Genomic DNA, 23349 nt, shown 5'->3' on the forward strand with positions numbered 1-23349 from the left:
CACAAGCCCTTTCACAAGTAGCCTGAATGGGATCGTGCCTGGATTGGAACCCTAGATTTACAAAACTATCGCGAGATATCGCGCCTTTTTCTTTGTACGCATTCTACAAACTGATTTGTTTTTATGAAGTACGAACGCTGTGGTTAAAATTAGTTAGGGACAGATTCACTTGGGCAAAGTAAGGTAAAGCTCATGTTTGCAATTACAATTATTACTCTCGCGAGATCTTTCGCGGATGTGGGGTTCCCTTTCAGAAACGGACCCTGCGCGGAACTCCTTCTTCTTCTTGGTTTCGGCCGACTGACGCCACACTGGCGTATTGCTGCCCTCTATTGTCTGTTATTAATTTCCCTTTGACAGTATTTAGGTATATGTTTTATATAACTCAATACTGTGAAGATATTCCACTAGTTTCTTGATGTTAGTCCAGTTATCCAGCATGAGTAGACTGCAGGGAATAAAAATGGTTTCTCTAGCCACTGCCATATCTTTGAACACCTTTAGAGCCAACCAACAGTGCCCAAGCCACAAACTGGTTACAACAACTGAATCTTTTCTTTGGCAGGTGGTTTTTTTTTTCCTATTTTACTCTGTGTTTTGTATTGTAAAATAAAGACTTCCCGTTCTTTATGTTTTTTCCATGTATTTGCCACATTTCTTTGACTGATTTATGATTTCAGTGTATTATAACAATCAATATTGTAAGTCAATTTCTTTCCTCCTGAGTGGCATTCTTTGTCCACTCTTTGTTCCTCGACACCCATATGTGCTGGAACTCTGCCGGTTCTCTGAAACATGAGTGAGGTATCTCACTATGGGACACGCCCTCCGCACTGTCCCCCAGAAGCCCTTTTTCACTATGCCAGTCTTGACTGGCCGACAGACATGACGTCTGCTCCGCTGAGGAGGGACATCCTCCTGCTATAAGAGCCTGACGTCACGTCATCCTCTCCAGTCTAAGTAAGCACACCTCTTCCTCGCTCCAGGCAAGGAGGGTGGTCTAGTGAGATACCCCACTCATGTTTCAGATAACTGGGGTTACTTTCTTAGCCTAAAGTTCTCTTTCAACATTCGTCTCGGTATCTCACTATGGGATATCGCGACTCCCATATTGCCAGACAAGCGCACCTCGAAGACCGGCCTTCAACACACAGACAATTAGACTGGCACAGTCGGAACTGAACCAACGCTCAAAACTGTATGAGTCTCGAAAGGCAAATCTGAGATATCGCCTGTGAGGGGGATAAATAGGGATGTGAAAATAAGTGTCTTTCAGGTCTATGGACATGAACCAATCGCCTGGACGCACAAACTGTATCAGAGCCGCGTGTGTAAGCATCCTGAACTTGTACTGTCTTAAGTATTTGTTCAGAGCCCGCATGTCCAGTATCAGCCGCAGACCCCCCCCCCCCCCCCCCCCCCCCCCTTTCTTTGGGACTAGGAAATACCTTGAGTAGAAGCCGCTCAGGCTCTGTTTTCGCAGTACCACCTGAATGGCTCCCTTTTCCAGCAGCGACGATATTTCGTCCTGCAAAATATGAGCCCTGTCCTCTTGAGCCTGTGACTGCACCACTCCGTTGAATCGGGGTGGAGCGGACGCAAACTGGAGCCTGTAACCCTTGGTTACAGTCTTTATGACCCAATCTGACACCCCACACACACACCACTGGTTGGCCCGATTCAACAGTGGGCCCAGGGTTGACTCCGCCGCAGCACCGGGCCGGACGGGCACATTGGGCTGCGCAACTGAGGCGCTCATCATGCCCACCGGGGCAGGCGGACCCGCTTGCTGCACCATTGGTGAGGTTATGCCTCCCCCCTGTGGTGGCATGTGTGGCCACACAGCCATGCTCTGTTTCCACTTCATTTCTTTCACTTTGTTCATGTTTTTTGTATTATTTTTGAACAAAAGAACCTGCGCCCTCGGCTTGTGGCCTGGATGCACACCAAACATTTTTAATAAATTTACTGGGAGGGAGGGACACTTTGTGTTCGGGCACTGGTGTGTGCTTGTGCACTGGTGTGTGCTTGTGACACTCAGCTGTGGCTCCACAGAGCTCTCCGCTGGTCTGACCTTCCTCCTTTTTGTTCGGTCGTGAGCTGTGAGCGCCGACATGGCCTCTGCAAGCCTTTTGCAGGGACAGGAACATGCCCTCTTTAACTGTAGGAACAGATCCTCGGGGGTTTGTGGGGCAGGCGTCTGGCCAGGACCACCATTTTCCCCCGATGACATCGCACTAGGTGGCGCATCTCTTCTTCTTGGCCCCAGGAGTGGCAGGATGGGTGGCTTGCTCTCCTGGTGTCACACTGGGAGCAAAAGGTTTCTTGGCCCACGCACCTTTAAGCTCCGGAGGCCTGCTCTGACCCCGGCTGCTCACTGGAGGTTGAGGCTGACGCTTGGGGATGCGGTAGGCTGGTCGAGTCACAGCTTGAGCAAACGTCTGCTGGGGTGCAGTGGGGGGAGGGGGTGGCACTCGTCTGGGGAGACACAGCTGGAGTGCTTCACCTTCCCTTTTCTTCTCCTCACAGCGTTTTTGCATTGTGGCTACCGCTGGGCCGAATAAGCCTTTGGGGTCCACAGGGACGTTGAGGAGCTGGCTTTTCTCCTTCTGGGAGAGGCTGGAGAGGTTCAGCCACCTCGCCCTCTCCTGAGCGACCATCAGGGCCATGGCTCTTCCAGAGGCCTGGACAGCACACCTGTGTAGACGCAGGCAGAGGTCGGTCACCACGCACAATTCATCCCACAGGGCTGGGGTTGGTGAGGCTGACATGTCATCTTGTAACTCGGCCTGGTAGGCCAGCAGCAGTGAGGACGCATTCAGAGCCTTCACAGATGTAGCCACCGCCTTGTAACCTTTTTCAGTTAGCGATGACTGAAAACAATCGGCCTTGGAAGGCAGAGCTGGGCCCGCAGAGGTCATGGTGGACCTCTGTGTAGGGTGGAGATGAGAAGCCAGCAGAGGTTCGACCGGAGGCAGGTGGGAAAAACCGTTCATCTCCATGTCAGCCCAGTCCAGCGCCGACCCTCCTTGGATGGGGTTCTTGGCAGTGAGAGGGTTGCTCCATGACCGGGTCGCCTCCTCCAGGCACTCAGGGAAGACCGGGAGAAGCTGTCTTGTCGAGGATTTGGCTTTAGGCAGCCGCTTCCCCTCGTAGCGAGACGTGGTGGTTTTGGCGGGGGGTTCAGGCCACGCTATGCCCTGGTTTGCAGCTGCTGTTTTGCAGGCTTCATGTAGGTCCATGCTGGCAGTCAGGTTTGGAGAGCTGCTGCTAGCGTCACCCATACCCGGCTTCGCAGCCGGCGGGAGGGCGAACGGTTCCGCACCGTCGTCCTCGTCGTCGTTGGAGCAGAGGCTGATGCATTCGTCTGCCGAGTCAGACATAATCCCCTCAATGTCAACGAGGTCAGCCAGCAGGCCCGCCTCGTGCTCGTCTGGGTCTAGTGGCACTGTGGCGTCGAGCTGGTCACCCCAGCTGGACCCGCGGGGATGGTGTGTCCTCCAGGGCTCTCCGCCACCTCCTGTGGTGGGGGGCTGGCTACCCCCACCACAGGGTCCACCGCTGACAAGCTAGCTTGGCGCGCCAGCCTGTGTCAGCGAGTTTTGCTTGACAGGCGTGCACAATGGTCACAGGCAACCGGGGATGCTAGCGCGTCCTGGGCATGTTGCATCCGCAGACACGCAGCACACACGGGATGAGTATTCGCCCCAGCAATCTTGCTACCGCATGTGCACACCCTTACCGGTAGCTTGTCCTTATCCATGGCGAGGGAAGGCAGGCTCCATTGTGGTAAGTCGCAATTAAAATTACGAGATGCGTGGAGTAACTAGTATGGCGGCTAGTTACTGCAGCAGCTACTGTTTGGAGACAGACCAGCTAGCAAGACTCAGACAGTGTGCAGCGTTCAGGTAGCGTTCGGCGACTGAGTGGTTAGCTCGCTCTGAGAACTGCAATGCTGGCCATTAGCCACACAAGCCGTCCGAGAGGTTGCTTCTAAGAGCGAGAAGAGTGTTTAGACTGGAGAGGATGACATGACGTCAGGCTCTTATAGCAGGAGGATGTCAGGACGATGTGCAGACGTCACGTCTGTCGGCCAGTCAAGACTGGCGTAGTGAAAAAGGGCTTCTGGGGGACAGCGCAGAGGGCGTGTCCCATAGTGAGATACCGAGACGAATGTTGAAAGAGAACATGTCTTTAAACTACAAGATGCTGCTGAGCCAGGAAGAAGCTCACAAGCAGAAAATCTGAGAGAAATAATTAAAACTGCAAGCAGCATTGAACATGCCCCCACACCCCTACGCCCATCATTGTGTGCGGCAGCCGTGACACTGTCACAAGATGCTGACCGGTCAGCAAGGCTGTGAATTTTAACATATTTTGGACACAGCAGGATGGAGTTTGAGGTAACTTCCTGTCTCCACTAGGTGACACTACAGAACAACCACTAATTGCTTTTATCTTCCAGTATATTAAGTGTAGATCACACTGTGAAAATTTCATGTAAATCAGATGATGATTGCCACAAGAGGCTTACTTCCTGTTGCCAGTAGGTAGCGCAATAAGTCCTGATTGGCATGTAGATGTGATCAGGAAGGGAACTTTATTAAATATGTCAAGTTTGGGGCTGATTAGATCATTTATACTCAAATGACCAAACTCCTTGTTGGGCTTAGGCGATGGCTCCAGAAGGCTTTTTTTGTACGCCTGGGTTTTATACATCCACCAGTCGATTTTTGAACATGTAGATGAAGCATACCATGGGGTCATGAATTTGAAAATTTGTAGAGGATGATATGGAGCCATTGTGCAATATCAACTAAATATTGTCCCATGAATGTGTTTAGGCCAGATATCTCATCAAACATGTTAAATTTGGGGCGGATTTGACTGTCGAGCACAAAGTTACAACAACTTCCTGTGTGATGGAGAAACATCAAAGTTCGCTGTACCACCAAGGCCATTTGACAAAACATTACAATCTTTACAATACAGCATTGTTAAGGTATTAAGTTTTTTTTAACTTTTGACTTGGATATGTTCAACCTGCTAGGAGGAGCATGTCAAAGTCTAACACGTCATTTCCTGTTGCCAGTAGGTGGCACCATAACTCTGATGGAATTGTCAAGTAGATATGTTCAGGACTCTTATCTAATGTGTGAAGTCTGGTGTAAACTGGACCATTTACACTGAGATTATAGTAATTTCCTGTTTTATGGCAAAATATCAAATCTTAATACCACAGCACAATGACATCCTTCACCAACAGCTAAATCTGTTAATAACTTTCTACAGATAAGTACAGTGGATTATGTCACAGTGAAGTCAACCTTTGACCTTTTGGATTGAAAAAAACATGACTAAATAAAAATTTGCAGTGATGGGGGTGCGCACCTCAGGAGGCGCCCTCCAGCCACAGAAGTGGCGATGAGGGCTACGACTCCCCCAACAGCTGCCTCGGCTACTAGACTGGCTTCTAGATTAGCTACTAGATTGGCTACTCACTGTCCTCTCCAACAAGGCAGCCAGGCTCAGTTCTTCACTCCAGAGGCTTTCAGAACTCTTCTTTCAGAGCAACACGATGTCAATGAAACAGGCCGGGTTATAAACACACATGTTGGGGCCGGGATTCGTCATCACCGACCACGACAGGTGTCCAGGCTATGAGTTGTTGTCACTGACCAGAAAAGAAACAATGAAACATACATATATCTATGAATTATTTTTATTTACTGTCATTTTATTATTTTTTCCTTTGAAAATTGCCTCCCTGCACTCTACCGCTTCCCTCCCTGCTCCTGGGCTTCCATAGCCCCTCCCTTCTACCCCTCACAGTGCTGTTTTTCATTGCTGAGGGGGCAGAATAGCAGATGGGAGAGTCCAGAAGTCCAAAAGAGTGTTTTATGTCTTCTGCAGGAGACAATAAATGCCAGAAAACTACCGACAGCTGTCTTCTGTTACACCTATCCATACATCTGTTACAGAAGCAAGAAAGGAAACAGCTAATAGATGAACTCATTCCATGAAATCTGAAACAGAAATTCATGCCCCTCTCAGAATCGACAGTGGTGGTGAATGGCAGTGACTAAACCAGTGACTGGTCTGGCTTTAAAATATCGGAGGAACACATCTTACTGATAATTTTCAGTCACTCATTATCAAAAAACCCCCAACAGCATCATTTTTTTAATTATGCTTTTAGTTGTTCTATAAACTTTAAACCAAAAAAATCAATGTGTTCAATAGATTCAGTAGACGCATGATTTCAATTAAGAACAACTTAACTGTGTTGATAAAGCTGCTAACCTGAAATGAAAATCTTTTTGTGAAATTAATGAATGCTTGTGACTGCAGCATAACTGGGAATTATAACCACAGGTATGTGGAGAATGCTGTAAACCTGTAAACAGAACCCCTTTTAAAAATGAATTAAAGCTCAATAGACTGACTTTAATGTTTGTGTTTTATAACCACAAATATCCAGCAGGGGACGCTCTCTTCCCAGGGATGTTACAGTATGTGCGGTTGGATGCTCCTCATGGCTCTCAAAATTCTACGAAGTGGATTTTACAGTTGTAGAGGAACTGTTTGACACACATCCCCAAATCAAATCTGCCCTTGGCCCATTTTAGAACATTTAAACTGTTATTATAAAAAGGACAATTTCTAAAAAAAGGAACTTAATTGCATACCATATGTGTATATTTTGCATAAGATGCCTATCCAAGTAAACTGAAAGCTGATCTGACTGAGTGTTTTGGGTTGAAAACACAACCCTGGAGTCAACCAGTACAGACTTTAAAATAAAACGTCAGCCTCATCCCAAGATTGCCAACTTCACAGGATGGTAATGCTGCAAAAGGCCCAAAGTTTGTGGTCATACCAGTTGTGTAACAACAGAAACTTCATATTTTCTGTCTCTGAACAGTAAAGATTATACACACACAAACACACACACACACACACACACACACACACACACACACACACATATATATATACATATGTATGTATATATACATATATATATATATATATATATATATACATATATATATATATATATATATATATATATATATATATATATATATATATACATATATATATATATATATACATATATATATATATATATATATATATATATATATATATATATATATATATATATATATATATATATATGTATATATATATATATATATATATACATTAGCAATCAGCCAGTAAAAGCATTGGGAAACAGAGGCATAATGACAATAACATCTTTGTTTTAACATAAATGAAATTTTTTGAATAAAAAAAAAGTCAGCCCTTTAAAGTTGTGTCTCACATTTCCCTCAGCTGTCAGATTTTTGCAAAAACACAATTTAATCATGCATTAAAAGGGTGAGCTATACTCTGAGGAGCCCTGTCTAACTTCCTGGTTTAATAAGGCAGAAATCTGCTCAAGCTTTCTATTTTTCAACAAATTAAATAATATTGCTATCAGATGTGTCTCAACTACAAAATGTCAACTCTGTAGACCTTCTAAATCAAAACTAAATAAGAATTATGATTTAAAAATGAATATTTTTTGATGAGCATTAAGAGAACTCTGAGCAACTTTAAAAAATAAAATGGCTACTCAGTACAGCTATGCTGTGAAATTAAAAAAAAAAAAACATTTTGTTAACTCGTTGAGAGATCAACTCGGTCAGATTTGTCCTTGACAGACTTAATCACCAGCACATTGGCCTGTTACAAAGTTTAACAACCAAGAGTTTGATTTTTTTTTAAATGCATTTTCCCACAATAATTGAAGAGTTAAAAAATAAAACCCCATGCATACCTAAATATGTGTGTGTATACGTATACTGTAATGTGTGCAGATATGAACAGACTGTAAACAATAAATAAAAGGACAATAGTGACATCCATGTGTCTGTATGGTGCGAGTAAAATATCAAGTATTGAAGAAGTGTAGGCCTACATATGAAATGGCATTGAGCTTCTGCAGAAGTTATACTGTGTATACTGTAAAATATGGGATGATCTGCAGTTAATATGTGACTGTTGTTTTTTCCCTCAGTGTAATTCATGTTCAGCCTCAGGAGGGAGACATTGTACAGGTAAACAGCCACCTCTCATTGCACAGGGGAACATATCTGACGCATGTAGCTCTGTGTCTGAGCAGTGACATTTACCACAGCGCAACACACCAATTAGACCCATACCCTCTTATTTGTCAGTTGTAGGAAATTGGACCCTAAATGTCAAATGCATTTTCATCATCAAAATGAACTATAATTACTATCATGTTTTACATTTCTACCATCATTAGGTTGAGGTCATGGGATGATAAGTGCTTCCTCTGCCAAACAAACATTCCAGTCACCTTTTCAGAGACACAGGTATGTCAGTAGTTCCCAGCCTGGGGTCTGGGGAACATCAGGGATCCTTTAGGAAGCTCCAGGAGGTCCCACGCAAAAGGGGGAGTAGCTGAATGTCACAGTAGATAGAACAAGGCTATAATATGATTAAACCCATATCTCATCTCAGAAATCTCTCCATTAGAACTGGTTAATTCCCCAAAACACCAATTTTGTGGACACTGTGTTTTTAGATGTTGACATCATGAACCATGACATACTTGTGAACCAGCTTATGACCTTTAACTTTTCGAGGCAGGCAACTGGTGGGCTGTGAAGAGCAACATGATCAAATTAATGATAAATATTCAACTCCCCAATGTGCCAGAATTGGTGTCCTGTAAGGTTTGATCCTGGGGCCTTTGCTTCTTAGCTTATACACAGATGATTTACTACCATGCTGCAAAGGAGCTAGTTGTCAAATGTATGTCAATGGCATAATCATTTATGTACCAGCTAAACTCCCTTGTGTAGCAGCAGAGTCTTTAAAGCAATAGTTCACCCAGAAATTAAGTTTCATTCAATATCTACTCTCCCCTGTGCTGATATGAGGATGGGTGAAGATCTCCAGTTCACAAAACACTCCTGGAGCTTCAGCGGAAAACAGCGTTGCAGCCAAATCCAGTACAATTGAAGTGAATGGTGACCAGATTTAAAATGGAAAACAAGAACAAAAAAAACACAAAATATCTCCATACTGCTCTTGTGTTGTAATCCAAGTGTCGGAAGCCACGACATTAAAATTTGACCCAAAAACACTCTGAAGCAAAGAAGAAAATGTCCGAGGACTTTGACATAGAAGAGGAACAACATTTCTTTGCTGCAGCCACACCGCGTGGGCGAGTTTACAACTAAAATAGACCATGAGGAAATAAAGAAGTCAGTCATTTAAAATTTTTGGACTCAAAACTCAGATTTGACAAATGCAAGACAGTAAAGACAAATCTATTTTAGAATGTCAAGACAACACATACCCCTTAAGGCAGATCAACTGTTCGTGTATGCCATGACATTTTCACATTTATCTTATTGTGTTACTTTATTAGACGAGGCGTCACAATCAACTGTCAAACATCATAATTTAAACAAGCACCTAAAATGGATCAAAAACACGTGAAATGGCACCACTGTGTAATTCTGAAAAAGTACAACTTGCTCAGTTTTCAGTTTTATCCAGGTTCCGTTTATGAGATTGATTTTTAAATGTGTGAACAACCGTGTCCCAGATGTGCTTTGTCCAGATGTCACAGAAAACAGACTCCAGTGGAATAACCACCTGGGGCTCAGCAAATGGCATCTGCAGAGTGGCACAGCGAAAAACCACTCTGGGTCAGTCATCATTTTCACCAAAAGGAACACATTTTTGGAATTTACTACCAAAAAGAAATAAAAACCCAAACTGATCTGAAAACATGTGAAAGAAAACCAAACCTGTGAGTACTGAACACTCATTTCTGTCTGTGTATTTTTACTAACTATTATGTACTTAATTTTGCCAATAAATTATGGGCTTTTTATGTCATGATTCAAGTAGAAAAGCTGAACATGGGACAGGGGTTGCAAATTAGCCTTGACTAGAAGCCCTACATGCAACACATCTGTATTTTGTTAATGTAATCTGCAACAGTGTTTCTTGCATTGTCCCTGATAAATAAACTAATAACCAAATAAGTAAAAATAAATGACACTGCACTTCCGTCAGTCTGACATACAAGGAGAAGCAGTACCTCTATTTGAAGTTCCTCTACTGCACATGTAGACTACTTTAAAGGGATAGTACACCCACAAATGGAAATTCAGTCATTATCTACTCATCCTCATGGAGGCTGAAGGTTGGGTTTAGTTTTTTAGTTCGCAAAACACTGCTGGAGTTTTACAGTGTTGCAGAATCTCCCAAACAATGTAAGTTAATGTAACCAGTTTTCAAATGAAAAAAAAAAACAACCACACACAAAAAAATAAAATGTCTCCATACTGCTCGTCTGGTGTGATGCAAGTCTCCTAAAGCCCCAGCATGCCGTTCACACACCATCACACCACACACACCCTGTTCAGACAGCGTGTGCACGTGAATGTGGCTAGAGGCGAAAGATCTAAGGATGTGTGTGTGGTGTGACGGTGTTCGAACGGCATGTTTGGGTTTGGATTATACCAGATGAGCAGCAAGGGTGCATTTTACGTTTTTATTCTGAGTCCGCAACACTGTTTTCCTGTGAAATTTCAGCAGTATGTTGTGGACTGAAAAACTAAACCCAACCTTCAATCGGCATGAGGGTGAGTAGATAATGACTGAATTTCCATTTTTGGGCGAAGTATCCCTTTAAGGCAAGTGACCATCCGAAAAAAGACGTTCATTAGTCATTAACCAAATGTTAATGGAAGCTGCAGTACTAGTATTATTTCTTTATGACTCTGGTTGAAGTAACTAATTTTGACTATTGTGTAATAAAAAAGTTTTTTCTGTGAGAACCCAACCTTTTGTATTTTGGTTTTTTTTTTTCTTAACTGGGGTGTGTTCCAATACCCATACTACGTACAAATTTGTGTTGTAGAGAAAGGTTTAATATGCCCCAATACATTGTATGTCTAATATAATATGTCACAAGTACCACAACTGCATGTGATTACACTCAGCAAGTGTGCTTACTTTGGTCCATTCTGACCCACAAACCTCCACAGAAGATAAACATCCATGACAGTATGCTGAAGGATCTCTGTGATTTAGAATCCTTGAAAATCCTTTAAAAAAATAATTTCTTTTATGGCTTTATGTTTCTATTGCTGCTGGCATTACGTTTCCAGTTCATCCCATTCTTGTGAACTCTTGTGAATATCTCAAGAAAACTCTGAGGGAATTTCTTCAAACTTGACACAAATTGACTCAAAGAAGCTTTTGGAGGTCAAAGGTCAACTTCACATGTGACATGTGACATGATTATATTCATATTCTCTATCTGTCCTCTGTATTCCTCTGTAAAACTAGTCTGTCACTGAAGTTAGCATGTTTCTTACTGGAAATTATTCTCTGGAATCAGACATGTCGATATAGTGATTACTTCCATTTTGCCACAAATATAGTTAATACCTTCTACTGAATTTCTTCAAAGTCATAGCTAGCAGCAGAGTCAGTGCTCAGGAGGGGGGGGGACCAAAGCTAAAAAAGCAGACAAAATTAAAACTCAAGTGTGTTCAAAGATTTCCTGCACATGCATGACCCTGCAATTAATACAAACATTTGTATGAAACTGTTTCTAAAGATACATTTCTATGTCCCCAGTTAAAATGCATGTGTGTGTGTGTGTGTGTGTGTGTGTGTGTGTGTGTGTGTGTGTACACTGAATATAATAAACTGAATATCTTTTATTCAATTCCCTCACATTTACAGATCAATATAGTCAATATAGATATCAATATAGATCCCTTGGGACCCCAAGAATACATGACTCTAAAAAAACAACCATCAAAAATTATTTAGAAAAGTTACTGTTAATTTGCATATTATGTAAAATACTTAAGCTGAAAGAGAAAACAATGATTTGAAGTCATTTGGGAAAAGTATTGGCAAAGTAATGAAAAATTTGAAAGATAGAATAAGGCACCTGATCGATACGACAAAAGAAGTCTGAGGGTAGATGTGAGATTAAAAGTAAAGGTTCTACTTTCATCCAGGAAGAAAAAATCACTAGTTTCTGTTAAAAATTCTATTTAGTGTTTGCCATTATAATTTATTCCTAATCCTGGGAAGCACTGCATTTTGGCTCCTCTTCAAGTTTAATCTAGTTTGGGAAAAGGTGTGAACAGCATGACTCTCTGGAACCAGCTCATGTGTTACCAACAATCCTGTCCGTCGTGTGACAGTGACTTATTGTTAAAATGTACTGAGTAGGTAGATATTGATCAAAACTGTGGTGCACGATTGAATCTGTTTATACACTTCAGTTATGTAGGAAAGACATAGATGCATGATAACAGCACAGTCGTATCACAGTCAGGATAAGGTGTATTTTATTTGCAGGCTGTTCTGACTCTACCTTGAGGAGAAGTTTCTTGGTATTTGTAGATTATAATGTAAACTGGGGCTTGAGACTAAACTTTGGTCATTCTAGATTGTGTACATAGGTCACATAAACACACTCAACGCAATGAGTTGAGGACACTGACTGCTGAGTAGACTACTGACTGACCTCAAAGACAACTTTCATACATGAATGCTTCCCCCTGCAGGTGAATAAAAGCATCTTCAGCTGTCAGCCGGTGTGTTAACTGTGAGTCATCAATTTGATAAACACCAGTGTATAAATTATCAGTGTTTTCTGAATTAAAAATATTGATTGCATCGTAAACAATTTCTTCGATACAGTGGTTCTGAATAGTGGATCAAATAAAAGTTACTATTACATGTGGAATGGATCCTCTTTTCTTTGAAAGTCTCTTTGAAACCAGGTCACTTAAATGGGAATATCTTTTTGTTTGCCAGGAAACTGCTGTCCTGTTCATTGATTTGCAGGATTTTTCTGGAACGTCAACCAGAGATATTAAAGGAATCTCTATGTGGCAGCTCTGTAACACTGGTTCTGTTTGGACACCTCTGTGCCCCCTCACTTCAAAAAGCCACAATAATAGTAAAATTATCACTCTCTTGCAATGATATGGTGCTGACACCACGTTACTGAACCGAATACTGTTACTGAAACAAATACATGCAGTTGTAAGGTACTCAAACAGATACCAATCATGGTATTTAATGTGTGCTATTACATTATGTACTATTACTACAGCAGGACAACTGGCTCCAGCCTGCCCCCGAAGTAAAACTGGTCAAGAACTGCCATTGGATCACTACCTAAACAACACTGCAACATCTCTACAGGTGGACCAACGTTCAGGGTCGGAGAGTAACAGATTACATGTAACAGGAATACGTAATCTGGATACAAAAAAATGTAACTGTGTTCCATTACAGTTACAGATAAAAAAAAAAAAGACATGATCAGATTACAGATACTTTCAGTTAAAAAGTAGGATTATTAGTAGGATTACACTTTTAAAACATAGATGATATACTACCCTGCACATTATCATAGCCTCTAGTGAAAAAATGCTTCACTGGGTGGAAGTTTAATTGACTTAGTTATCGACTATTAAATTCCATCTATTTTGATAAGTGATTAATTGTTATAAGTCATTTTTTAAATAAAAAGTGTACAAATTCTCTGATTTCAGTTTGTGTGAATATTTTCTGGTTTCTTTAAATCTCTCTGACAGTAAACTGAATATATTTGGGTTGTGGACAAAACAAGTCATTTGAGGACGTCATCTTGGACTGTGGGAAACACTGATCTATATTTTTGACAATTTTCTTACATTTTATGGGCCAAATAAATTGATTAATAGAGAAAATGGCAGACAGATTAATTGGTAATGAAAATAATCATTACAGGAAAGACACTCATGATTATGCAGTTAACAGCTCAGCAGCTGCACTGACAATGTTGTTTATGTGGTTTTCATATTCTTCAGTTCAACTTTCTTTTTTTTTTTTTTTTTTTTTACCACAGTAATATAAAACTTTAACTAGGGTCTGGGTTGAGAGTGAAGTTAAATCACTAGCTGGTGTAAAACTACATATATAAAAAGACAGATTGGTTCTGGCCAGTTCTGATTAGGTAACTTTATCCAGCAAGTGGCCATTTAATACCAAGAGCTGTTCCAGCAGACCATAATCCATCCAAACTGACTCAGGGTGCCCTAATATTACTGGGTCTGATGAGGCTGCAAATCATAAAGGTAATAAATAAATAAAGGAAAAAAACAAACAAACAAACAAATAAATAAATACATAAATAATGAATTTAAAAATTAAACTAATTTTGACCAATGTATAAATATATTTCATATACACATCTTTATTAAGAAGTACAAGATATAAATCTGTGCTCAGCTAAATATAATGGGTCTGTACTCAACCAATATAATAGAAACTCATATACTTAAAATATATTTCCATTAATTAACTGTACAAATATAATCAAAGCAGCTGATTTAGTACATCATACTGCATACTATCTGCTTTTGTTATTTTCAAATTTCTTTAAGTTCATTTTTGAAATGTTTTTATTCATCTTTAAAAAGTGTTAAAGGGCTTATCTTAGGTTGTATATAAAATGTTGGATTTTACACATGCTTGTGCCCATAGATATGTAATAAAAAAAGGAAATGCTTCATAATATAAAGAGAAATATATGGACATATATGCAATTTTGTGAATCAACATCATGGTTATACATGGTTATAATTTAAAAATGTTGTGGTGAGTTAATTGTAATTGTGACTGAAATGTTTTATCTTCTGCTCTGATTTATTGTGTTTTAATTGTTTGTTAATTTGTTTCAAACTCTTTTCTTTTTTTAATTTGGAATGAATTCTGAGAAAGTGAATAAATTAGAATGGAGTCAGAGAATGGAATGCTTACATCACAATGCACCTCATGACATCATGAGAATGAGAGACAGCATCAGGGACATCTGAGTCCAGACTTGGTCATTTGTCTAGTATTCACGAAGCCTTCAGAGCGACAGTGAGAGCGACGAATCAAGAATCCAAACCCAGAGAGAGAGTTTCAAGAACTTCAAGACAACTTAGTGAACTGCAAAGTAAAATGTGTGAACGTAAGTAACTGAACAGCACACACACACACACACACACACACACACACACACACACACACACACACACAGACAGCTAAAATTAGCTGAATATTTTCTCTAAATCTTGTTAGTTGTTTATACACAGTATGTGCAATATCTGCAAAGTAACAATTGTTACTTAAATAAAGTGAACTAAAATATACAATATATCCCTAAATGACTATATGATATATCATATAAATGAATGTTACTCCACAGTCAAGTGTCTCAAAAGCAGCTTCTTTTTGATGTGTTTAACAGGAGTCCAGACTGAATCAGACGTAGACGTCTTTCTTCTGGAAGAGTTCAGCGACATCAAACTGAGTTGGAGTCTGCTGTCCAGGCCCTGTACACACTGTATGATGACCTACCTGATCTTCCACCTCCTCCCTCTCCTCCTGTCCCTGCCAGGCTGGAACTCAACCCCAACCCTCAACCAGCAGACAGCCAGGATGGCGGATTTGATGACGCTATTTTGGACGATATTTTAGCTTTTCTTGATTATGGATCTCATCTTCCTGTTCCTGCCACTCTGGACCTGAACCCCCAGCCTCAGCCAGCAGACAGCCAGGGTGCAGAATCCCCTGAGAGCACCCCACTGGAAGATGCTCTAATCTTCTTTGATGCTGTTCCAGACAACCAACCTCCTCCACCTGTCTCTGCCCCACTGGAACTGAACCCCCACCCTCAGCCAGCAGAAAACCAGAATGGAGGAGACACTGACAATATCCCTCTGGAGGATGCTCTACTTTTGTTTGATGCTGTCCTACACAATAGACCCCCTTCTCCTGTCCCCGATGAGCTGGAAGTCAACCTCCACCGTCACCTAGTAGAACGCCCATGTGGAGAATTTTCCAGGTCTATCCTCCTGGAAGCAACACCTCAGATGACAGCTGCTCCCACCACCATGCAGCCAGATCACCTGTACAGCCAAGGAGGTGCTTATGGCCACGGACAGGTAAGACAGTGTTAGGACATTTGGTGGACTGATGACGCCGTTGCAACTTGTCTAATCACCTTTTTCTGTGTGTGTTTGTGTCTCCAGTATAACAATGTACCAGTTCCCAGGATCCCTGAAGGCACCAACCAGTCCCTGCGTCCAGTTGGAGTTATGTAAGTAACACACTCATGAATGCAAACAAACACAGGAGGGAACACTGCTGTTGTGCTTGAGTATGTATCATCACATATACTCCTTCTGCTAACAAATGTGTGTGTCTTTGTCTGTGTAGGAATGGACAGTTGGTGTATGCGCTTCCACCAGGACTTGCCGCTAACCCCGTCTCTGCTGCTCCCCCAGCGGACACCATCAAATCAAAGTAAGTTTGTTCTGGACAGTTTGGATCAAAACGTGCTTTTGTCTTTTTTTGTGACTGATGTGACTGATTTCATGTGTCTCTTAATTGTCTACAAACACGAATATTATTATAATCAGTTCCTTTTAATGGATTTTGTACATTACATGCATAGATAAAGTTAACATTTACATCTTGTATTATTCTGCTAATCGTAACTTTTTTCCTAGAATACGTCTTTCTTTGCAGTGATTAAAATGAGCTCTGTTTTGTCTTACAGAAAGAGGAAGCATGAAAGCCAACAAGACGACGACGACGACCGGCCATATGTGAAAAAGCCGCCAAATGCCTTCATGCTCTACCTGAAGGAGCAGAGGTCAGCTGTAGCTGCTGAAATCAACAACAGAGAAAGTGCGACTGTAAACAAAGCCGTGGCAGAAAGGGTAAGTATGTTGGTTCTGTATATTTGGGACACAGTGTGTTACAAACGACACTCATTTGGTAAAGTTTGGTATAAAAATAATAGTTCCTTTTCAGTTGGTACTCTGCAACAAGACATCACTGTCAAGGCCTATTTCTGCGCTGTGCTAGTTTAGCTTGCTAACTCACTCACAGTATGTTGTCGTCTGTCCACAGTGGAATTCACTAACAAGGCCGGAGCAGACGAAATACTACGAGCAAGCCGAAAGAGAAAGACTGCTGCACCTACAGCATCACCCTGGATGGTCCACATTTGATAACTATGTAAGTACACCCTGCTGACACACAACTCATAACATGTTTACATCACTACACATCATTACATTAGAGCTGATGAAACACAGTCACTGCCACAAGTTTTCATCCTCTGATATCAATATGTTTGTATGTGTGTAGGGCAAAAAGACGAAGAGGAAGCGGGAGAGGAGCCAGGCCCCCACAGGGGCTGAAGGTAAGACAATATTCAAGTCAGTAACAACCATAGACAGTAGAATAAGTGCGCGCAGCCACTGTGATGTCACTCATTGGTTTGTGGACAACTGTTTTGAAGCCTCAAGTTTGGTATTACGGGGGCTGCCGTGTTGGTTTTTGTAACCACAGCATGCACAACCTACTCCAACTTGGGCAGTTCTTGGTTTAAGCTGGTTCATTCAGCAGGAAATAATGGTAGCCTGTCTGGCGATCTTTCTTTTCTTACAATTAAACAGTTTCTGAAAAACAGTTTAGGTGAGAAATAGACAATGTAGTAACAGAGCATTGATCAATACTGTCTAGTTTTACATATTGAGTTTTGTGAGCGCTGCACCATAATTTACAAAATGAACATCAAGCTGTATAGAACAAGATTTGACAATAGTGACTGAGACAATAAACTCTTTTACACTGGACAAAAAACACACTAACACCCACTAACATCTGGATTTTGTCTTCAGTGGGACAAGAGTCAATAACCTTTTTTTTGGTGTTAAGCTAAGTTTAGAAAACCCACATATAGGTGCAAGTTTTGTAACGGTATAGGATTTATTGTTGCTTGTCAAAGTATAAGTGTCCCTGCAACCTGCTTCAGCTTCAAGTCAACTTGCTTCAACCATAGATTGTACATTGAATAGGGATTCAGCCTATTTAATATAGTTGCTATTTGGATTGTAGTACTCTTTTTTGAACACTAGGGGGTTACAAATTGTTCCTTTAAAGCAGGTTTAAGAAGCAGTATCTTGAGTTTTTAAAGTTTTAGAAGACCGACTGGTGTTTTTTGTTGCAGAGGAAACTCAAAAGGCCAAGAAGCAGCGCATGACACCAGCAGGAATGGAGCCGTCCACTTCACAGGCTGCAGCGATGGACCAACGTCACCTGCATGTCCAAGTTCTTCTGCCCAACATGTGGCCAGGACAGACAGACCTCCATCACCAGCAGGAACTCCAAGAGCAGCTGCCTTTCAGACAGACTCATGGCATCACTCCAACACATTCACCGTTTAAATAACAACTCAGACAACAATCAAACACAACTGTGACTAAAAGGGCGGCACGGTGGCGCATTGATTAGCACTGCTGCCTCACAGCAAGAAGGCCCTGAGCTCAAATCCCCGAGCCAGCTGGGGAGTTTGTGGCTGGGGCCTTTCTGTGTGGAGTTTGCATGTTCTCCTCGTGTCTGCGTGGGTTCTCTCTGGGTGCTCCGGCTTCCTCCCACAGTCCAAAGACATGCAGCATAATAGGCTAATTGGTGACTCTAGATTGTCCACAGATCAGAATGTTTATCTGACGATAAATGAATGAATAAAAAAATTAAATATATATGCATGTGTATGAGCATCATTGATTGTTTAAAGATTAATTTTGTTTTTAATGTATGTACTAAAATAGTGTTTTTTGTCTGTTGCAATATTGTGCAGTTTGTTATGTCGTCATTTATTCATTCATTCTGGAATAATCTGCTGATTATTTTCTAGAGAGAAAGGCACTTCTTCCCAGAGCTCAAAGTAAATGCATCATGATGATGAAAATTTCAAGTTAGAAAAGATTTATTGAAATTATTAAAATGATTTAAAAATCCTCTCACATCTAAATCCTCATATTTGTTAAGGTGGAATCATGAAATGTTTTACATGAAAAAGACTGAATGATTATCACTTAATTTCCAATTAATCTAATTAGTTTCCGGTTAATTTTCTATCAATGGATGGATCAGCTATACTGGTACACAGTGTACTGTTTTATTTAAAACAAATCATCATGTTTTATTAGCTCTTCATGTTTTGTATGGATACATTCCAGATTGTACCAGTGACCACGTTTAGGTGGGTAAACATGCTGGTAAAATAAGCAAGTGGCTGGTAGATTTGTGTCAATAACCAACCAAAAATAACCCCACTTTGGTAATCTATTGTGGCTGGCAAAAAAAAGAAATTGACTAGCCAACTGACATGTGGACAAAAAAGTAAACTGTTAGTAACCAAAGCTGGCGCTGCAGTGAGATAAAGGCTACAACATTTCCCTCTGAAATGTAGTGGTTTACAACACTGGTTCCCAAACATGGTCAAGTTCTTCCAACACCTTCCAGGTAAATGACATTTATATAGAAAATGATTATTTCACCTCTTCATTACGTTAAATTAGATGCTATTGTGTTATTATCAACCAGAATTATGTTTTGTGATAGATTTCTACAAACAGGTGACAAATGAATTCCTATCAGAGTTGTAAAGTTTATGTATTTCCTTAAACAGATAGTTGATATTGTTAACGAGTGATTTTTTGATTAATCACATAATCAAATAAAACACATTTTTTCACTCCTCTTAGTTGCAGTCTAAGGTTTGAACATTAGATGCCACTGGAAATCACACACTTCTCCTTTAAATATGTGGCATTCCCGGAATTTAAGCCCATGTAGTGTGGAAAGATGTTTGGGGATATTGCTGGTGCCTCCCTGACTTGAAATGATCTTTTTGCAGACATTACAATGAGCTTTATTGTCATTTTTCTTTGTGAAATGCGTCGGACTGTTTCTTCCTCTCATTAATTAATAAAAGAACTTAATGAGCTTTTTTTTGTGATGGATCTACAAAATTGCTATTCCCATTTCTACATATCAATATAAGTTTTTGTACCTGTCGCATATCATTTTGGTCACTCACAAATTGTGCTTCACTTTCCCTCCGCTGCACTTTCACAGCAAGTTTAAATTATACAATAATGCAAAAAAGATAAAAACCAAAAAGTAGCACCACACTAATTTCTTTTTTGTTATACATGCATTAATCAGTATAAAAATATTTTTTTTTATAGCACAAGTTAATTGAAATCTCTTTTTCAAGGGTGCCGGGACAGCACAGCAGTTACAGTTTAAATAGAAATAAAAGCATACAGACAGAAAATACAAGGAAGAGACTAAGATCATCAGATTACACATTCACAGATTCATCAGATTTTGGGAGGAATATTTACAGGCCAGACCAAGGCCTCAATCATGATGTATGTTTCCATCTAGTGGTGGAGCATAATGAGAGGAGTGTATCACATGATGCAATCCAAACCCTAACTTTTCAATTTCACAGCAGCACTGCTGGCTTTAACTGATTGATCTATGTGGCGAGTAAATAAAATGCCAAATGCACGAGCAGCATTGTGAACAATACAGAATAATAAACGTATTTCATTAGATTTTATGAGACTGAATCAGAGTGGAAAAGGTTCTGCACTGTCTCTGCCACGGTGCAGGGAAGTGGTAGTGAGTAGAACCACTTGGCATATATGATCTTTCTTTATGACTAACCTGAGAAGAGGCCAATGGGCAACATCACTACAAATTCTGACCAGGCTTCCAGCAGGCTCTTGATCAGCTTTAGTACAGTGAATATATTACATGTTTCTGCTTTAAGGCCGCGCACATGCATCTGGTTTAGAGGAGTCTTAAAATAATTTGATTTGAACTCTTTAATTTAATATTGAATCACCTTGATGCAAACACAGTAAAACTGCCTCCTGGCAATGAATTTGTTTCCCTATATTCTACTAAAGATCATACTGCAATTTTCTTTTTCTCTTAGGATTTCAGATTAATGGGTCTTCCTTTCCTTTTAAATAACAGAGTTGTGTTGTATATTGTATGCTGCTTTTTTATTATTCTGCGTGCATAAGCTCATTACGGTCTTGAGAAAGAGGGAACATGATGGCAAATGCCATGAATGCACTTTTTTGTTATTACAGGATTTAATTTGTGTCTGATTTGTTAATTAACATACAAAGTTACATAAAGTTAATTAAACCCCAATCAGGTTGATACTGTAATCAGCATGCAGCAGAGTGCATGTGCAAATGTTCAAGTGTAAAAGTGTGTGCGTGTGTTTGTGATGTGGTTTTGCAGAGGGAGGAGAAGCAAAAAGAGAGCCAACAGCCTTACGGCACTATACACTGAGAAAATGAGAGGGTGAGGGAGAGAGGGGGTGGGAAACGACATGTAACAACATTGGGAAGGGGAGCAGATCCCCACTGCTGCACCCAAGCACCCCAGTTGTCTCACAGCTCTGGCCGAGCCAGACATATTTCACTGATGAGACATCAGCTCAATCGGCAGCACTCACCTTTCTTTTAGACATGTGCTTTCACTGGGGAGTTGTGTGTGTGAGAGAGAGAGAGAGAAAGAAAGACAGAGGGAGGGTGCTTTAAGTATAGATGAAACACACATGCAGTCACTTGACTGCACACACACATAAAACCACTTGAGCACCACAAATGCACGCACACACGCAGCCACAAAGGGCTCTTGTCCCAACAGGCAGCCGGCCTTCTCTGCTAAGTGACAGACAGGATGTTGGGAGCACTTTCATCAGTCCGAGGCTTTGATTCCTCTGCCATCGCTCCTGTTTATTTTCTGCTTTGCCTCTTCACTCAGCCGTGCTTTTGAAATATTTCCCCCTATGATGGAGCCTGTCATTCTATCCACACCGAAGGAGGAGAGAGTGGGGAGGTTGAAAAGGTGAGCTCGCTCCTGCACTCGCTCCTCCACCTACTATATTCATCAGCCGTCTATCCATCCATTAATCCCTCCCACCTTCGTCCTTCCCTCCCTCTGTCACGCACTTCGTGATTTAACCTCCGCCACCCCGTGTTCTTTCCCCTCTCCCAATTTCATTCCTCCGTGGGTTCTCAGGGATTTTTGTTAAGCAGAAGGAGGGATTTGGCATGACTCACAGATTCCTGGGCAAGGATTCATGAGGTAACATCTGCTTCTGGATGCTGGGGGCGGCTCTCATCCCCTACCTGGCCACAGCCCAGCACTCTTTTCTGGCCTGAATGTATCAAGGCGCCTGCGGATGTGTTCAGCTGGTGATGGAAGGGCTAACATTTTGGCTTTGGTCCTACAGAGTCCTACAGCCAGGCTTGGGGCGTAACACGTTACATGTAACCAGATTACATGATCCGGATACAAAAAATAAGATAACTGTATTCCGCTAGTAAAACCAGGGATTATTAGTGGGATTATAATTTCAAAATAAAGAACGATGTACTACCATGCACAGTGCGCACACAATTGCCAATTCATTATCATGGCCTCTAGTGAAAAAAGTGCTTTCAATAGGTGGTCGTTTCACCATGTTTTGTCTTTAAATCAATCAATCAATCAATACATTGCACACAAAAAAAGAAGAAACTGACAGGCAAACTAATGAAGCCAGCAACAAACATAACACAGACCAGACCGGCCCCCACAATTGGTTGAACATTAATCGAACACCACCCACGAGTACACATTCCTCTGTCAGCCTCCTTAAATATGTGTATTGTACTATTCCCACAAACCGCTACAAATCTGAGTAGTAAGTGCTGTGGGAAAGTGATTGTGCCAGTGCAAGTGGACCAGTGTACTCACTCCCTCTTGACTGACTCCCTTGTGATCAGAGGTGACTGTTGAATACACAATATCCAGACTAGTGTAGTCGGCAGCTTTTCATTCCTCTCTGTCTCTCCCCTCCACTGCTTCCTCAACAACCTGGCCTGACTGGACAAGGACACAAGGGAGAGATAAGATTACAATGAACTGGGTGGGGAATTAACATGGCTGCACAATTTAAAACAATACCATACTGGGAATGTACAATTTAAACAATGTCATACTGGGAATGGCCAGATGGTTGTTTATTCAATTAATGCTTGGAGCTGTTCCATCTTATTTAATTGGACAGGAGAAACTGTGGGTGGTTGCAGGACTTGACACATTTCTCTCAGTTTCTCAGAGACTATTTAAAGCTATAGTTCACACAAAAATGAAATGTCACTCTATATCTACTCACCCCTGTGCTGATGTGAGGGTGGGTGAAGATCTCCAGTTCACAAAACACTCCCAGAGCTTCAGTGGAAAACAGCGTTGCAGCCAAATCCAGTACAATTGAAGTGAACGGTGACCAGTTTTAAAATGTAAAATAAGAACACACACAAAATGTCTCCACACTGCCCGTGTGGCGTAATCCAAGCGTCC

At 41.3% G+C, this 23349-nt stretch overlaps 1 protein-coding gene across 1 annotated transcript; it reads left to right on the top strand.

Moving 5' to 3' along the window:
• Nucleotides 1-3831: 3831 nt before the first annotated feature.
• Nucleotides 3832-18354, top strand: LOC146325598 (uncharacterized). The gene is made up of 8 exons (XM_084719876.1): nt 3832-3908; nt 15509-16055; nt 16143-16210; nt 16330-16416; nt 16673-16835; nt 17029-17136; nt 17269-17323; nt 18134-18354. The coding sequence occupies exons 1-8, from the start codon at nt 3832-3834 to the stop codon at nt 18352-18354; spliced, it is 1326 nt and encodes a 441-aa protein (XP_084576002.1).
• The last annotated feature ends 4995 nt before the right edge of the window (nt 18355-23349 follow it).

The sequence above is a fragment of the Lutjanus erythropterus genome, chromosome 6 (assembly GCF_056507025.1).
Source record: "Lutjanus erythropterus isolate fLutEry1 chromosome 6, fLutEry1.hap2, whole genome shotgun sequence".
Taxonomy (NCBI): Eukaryota; Metazoa; Chordata; class Actinopteri; order Lutjaniformes; family Lutjanidae; genus Lutjanus; species Lutjanus erythropterus.

Excerpts from the sequence above, each read along its gene's own strand:
- LOC146325598 (XM_084719876.1), top strand. The coding sequence starts at position 3,832 with ATGGCGGCTAGTTACTGCAGCAGCTACTGTTTGGAGACAGACCAGCTA. Across the intron at positions 3,909-15,508 it reads AGACAGTGTGCAGCGTTCAG|GCTGGAACTCAACCCCAACC; the intron begins GTAGCGTTCGGC and ends TGTCCCTGCCAG. Across the intron at positions 16,836-17,028 it reads ACAAAGCCGTGGCAGAAAGG|TGGAATTCACTAACAAGGCC; the intron begins GTAAGTATGTTG and ends GTCTGTCCACAG.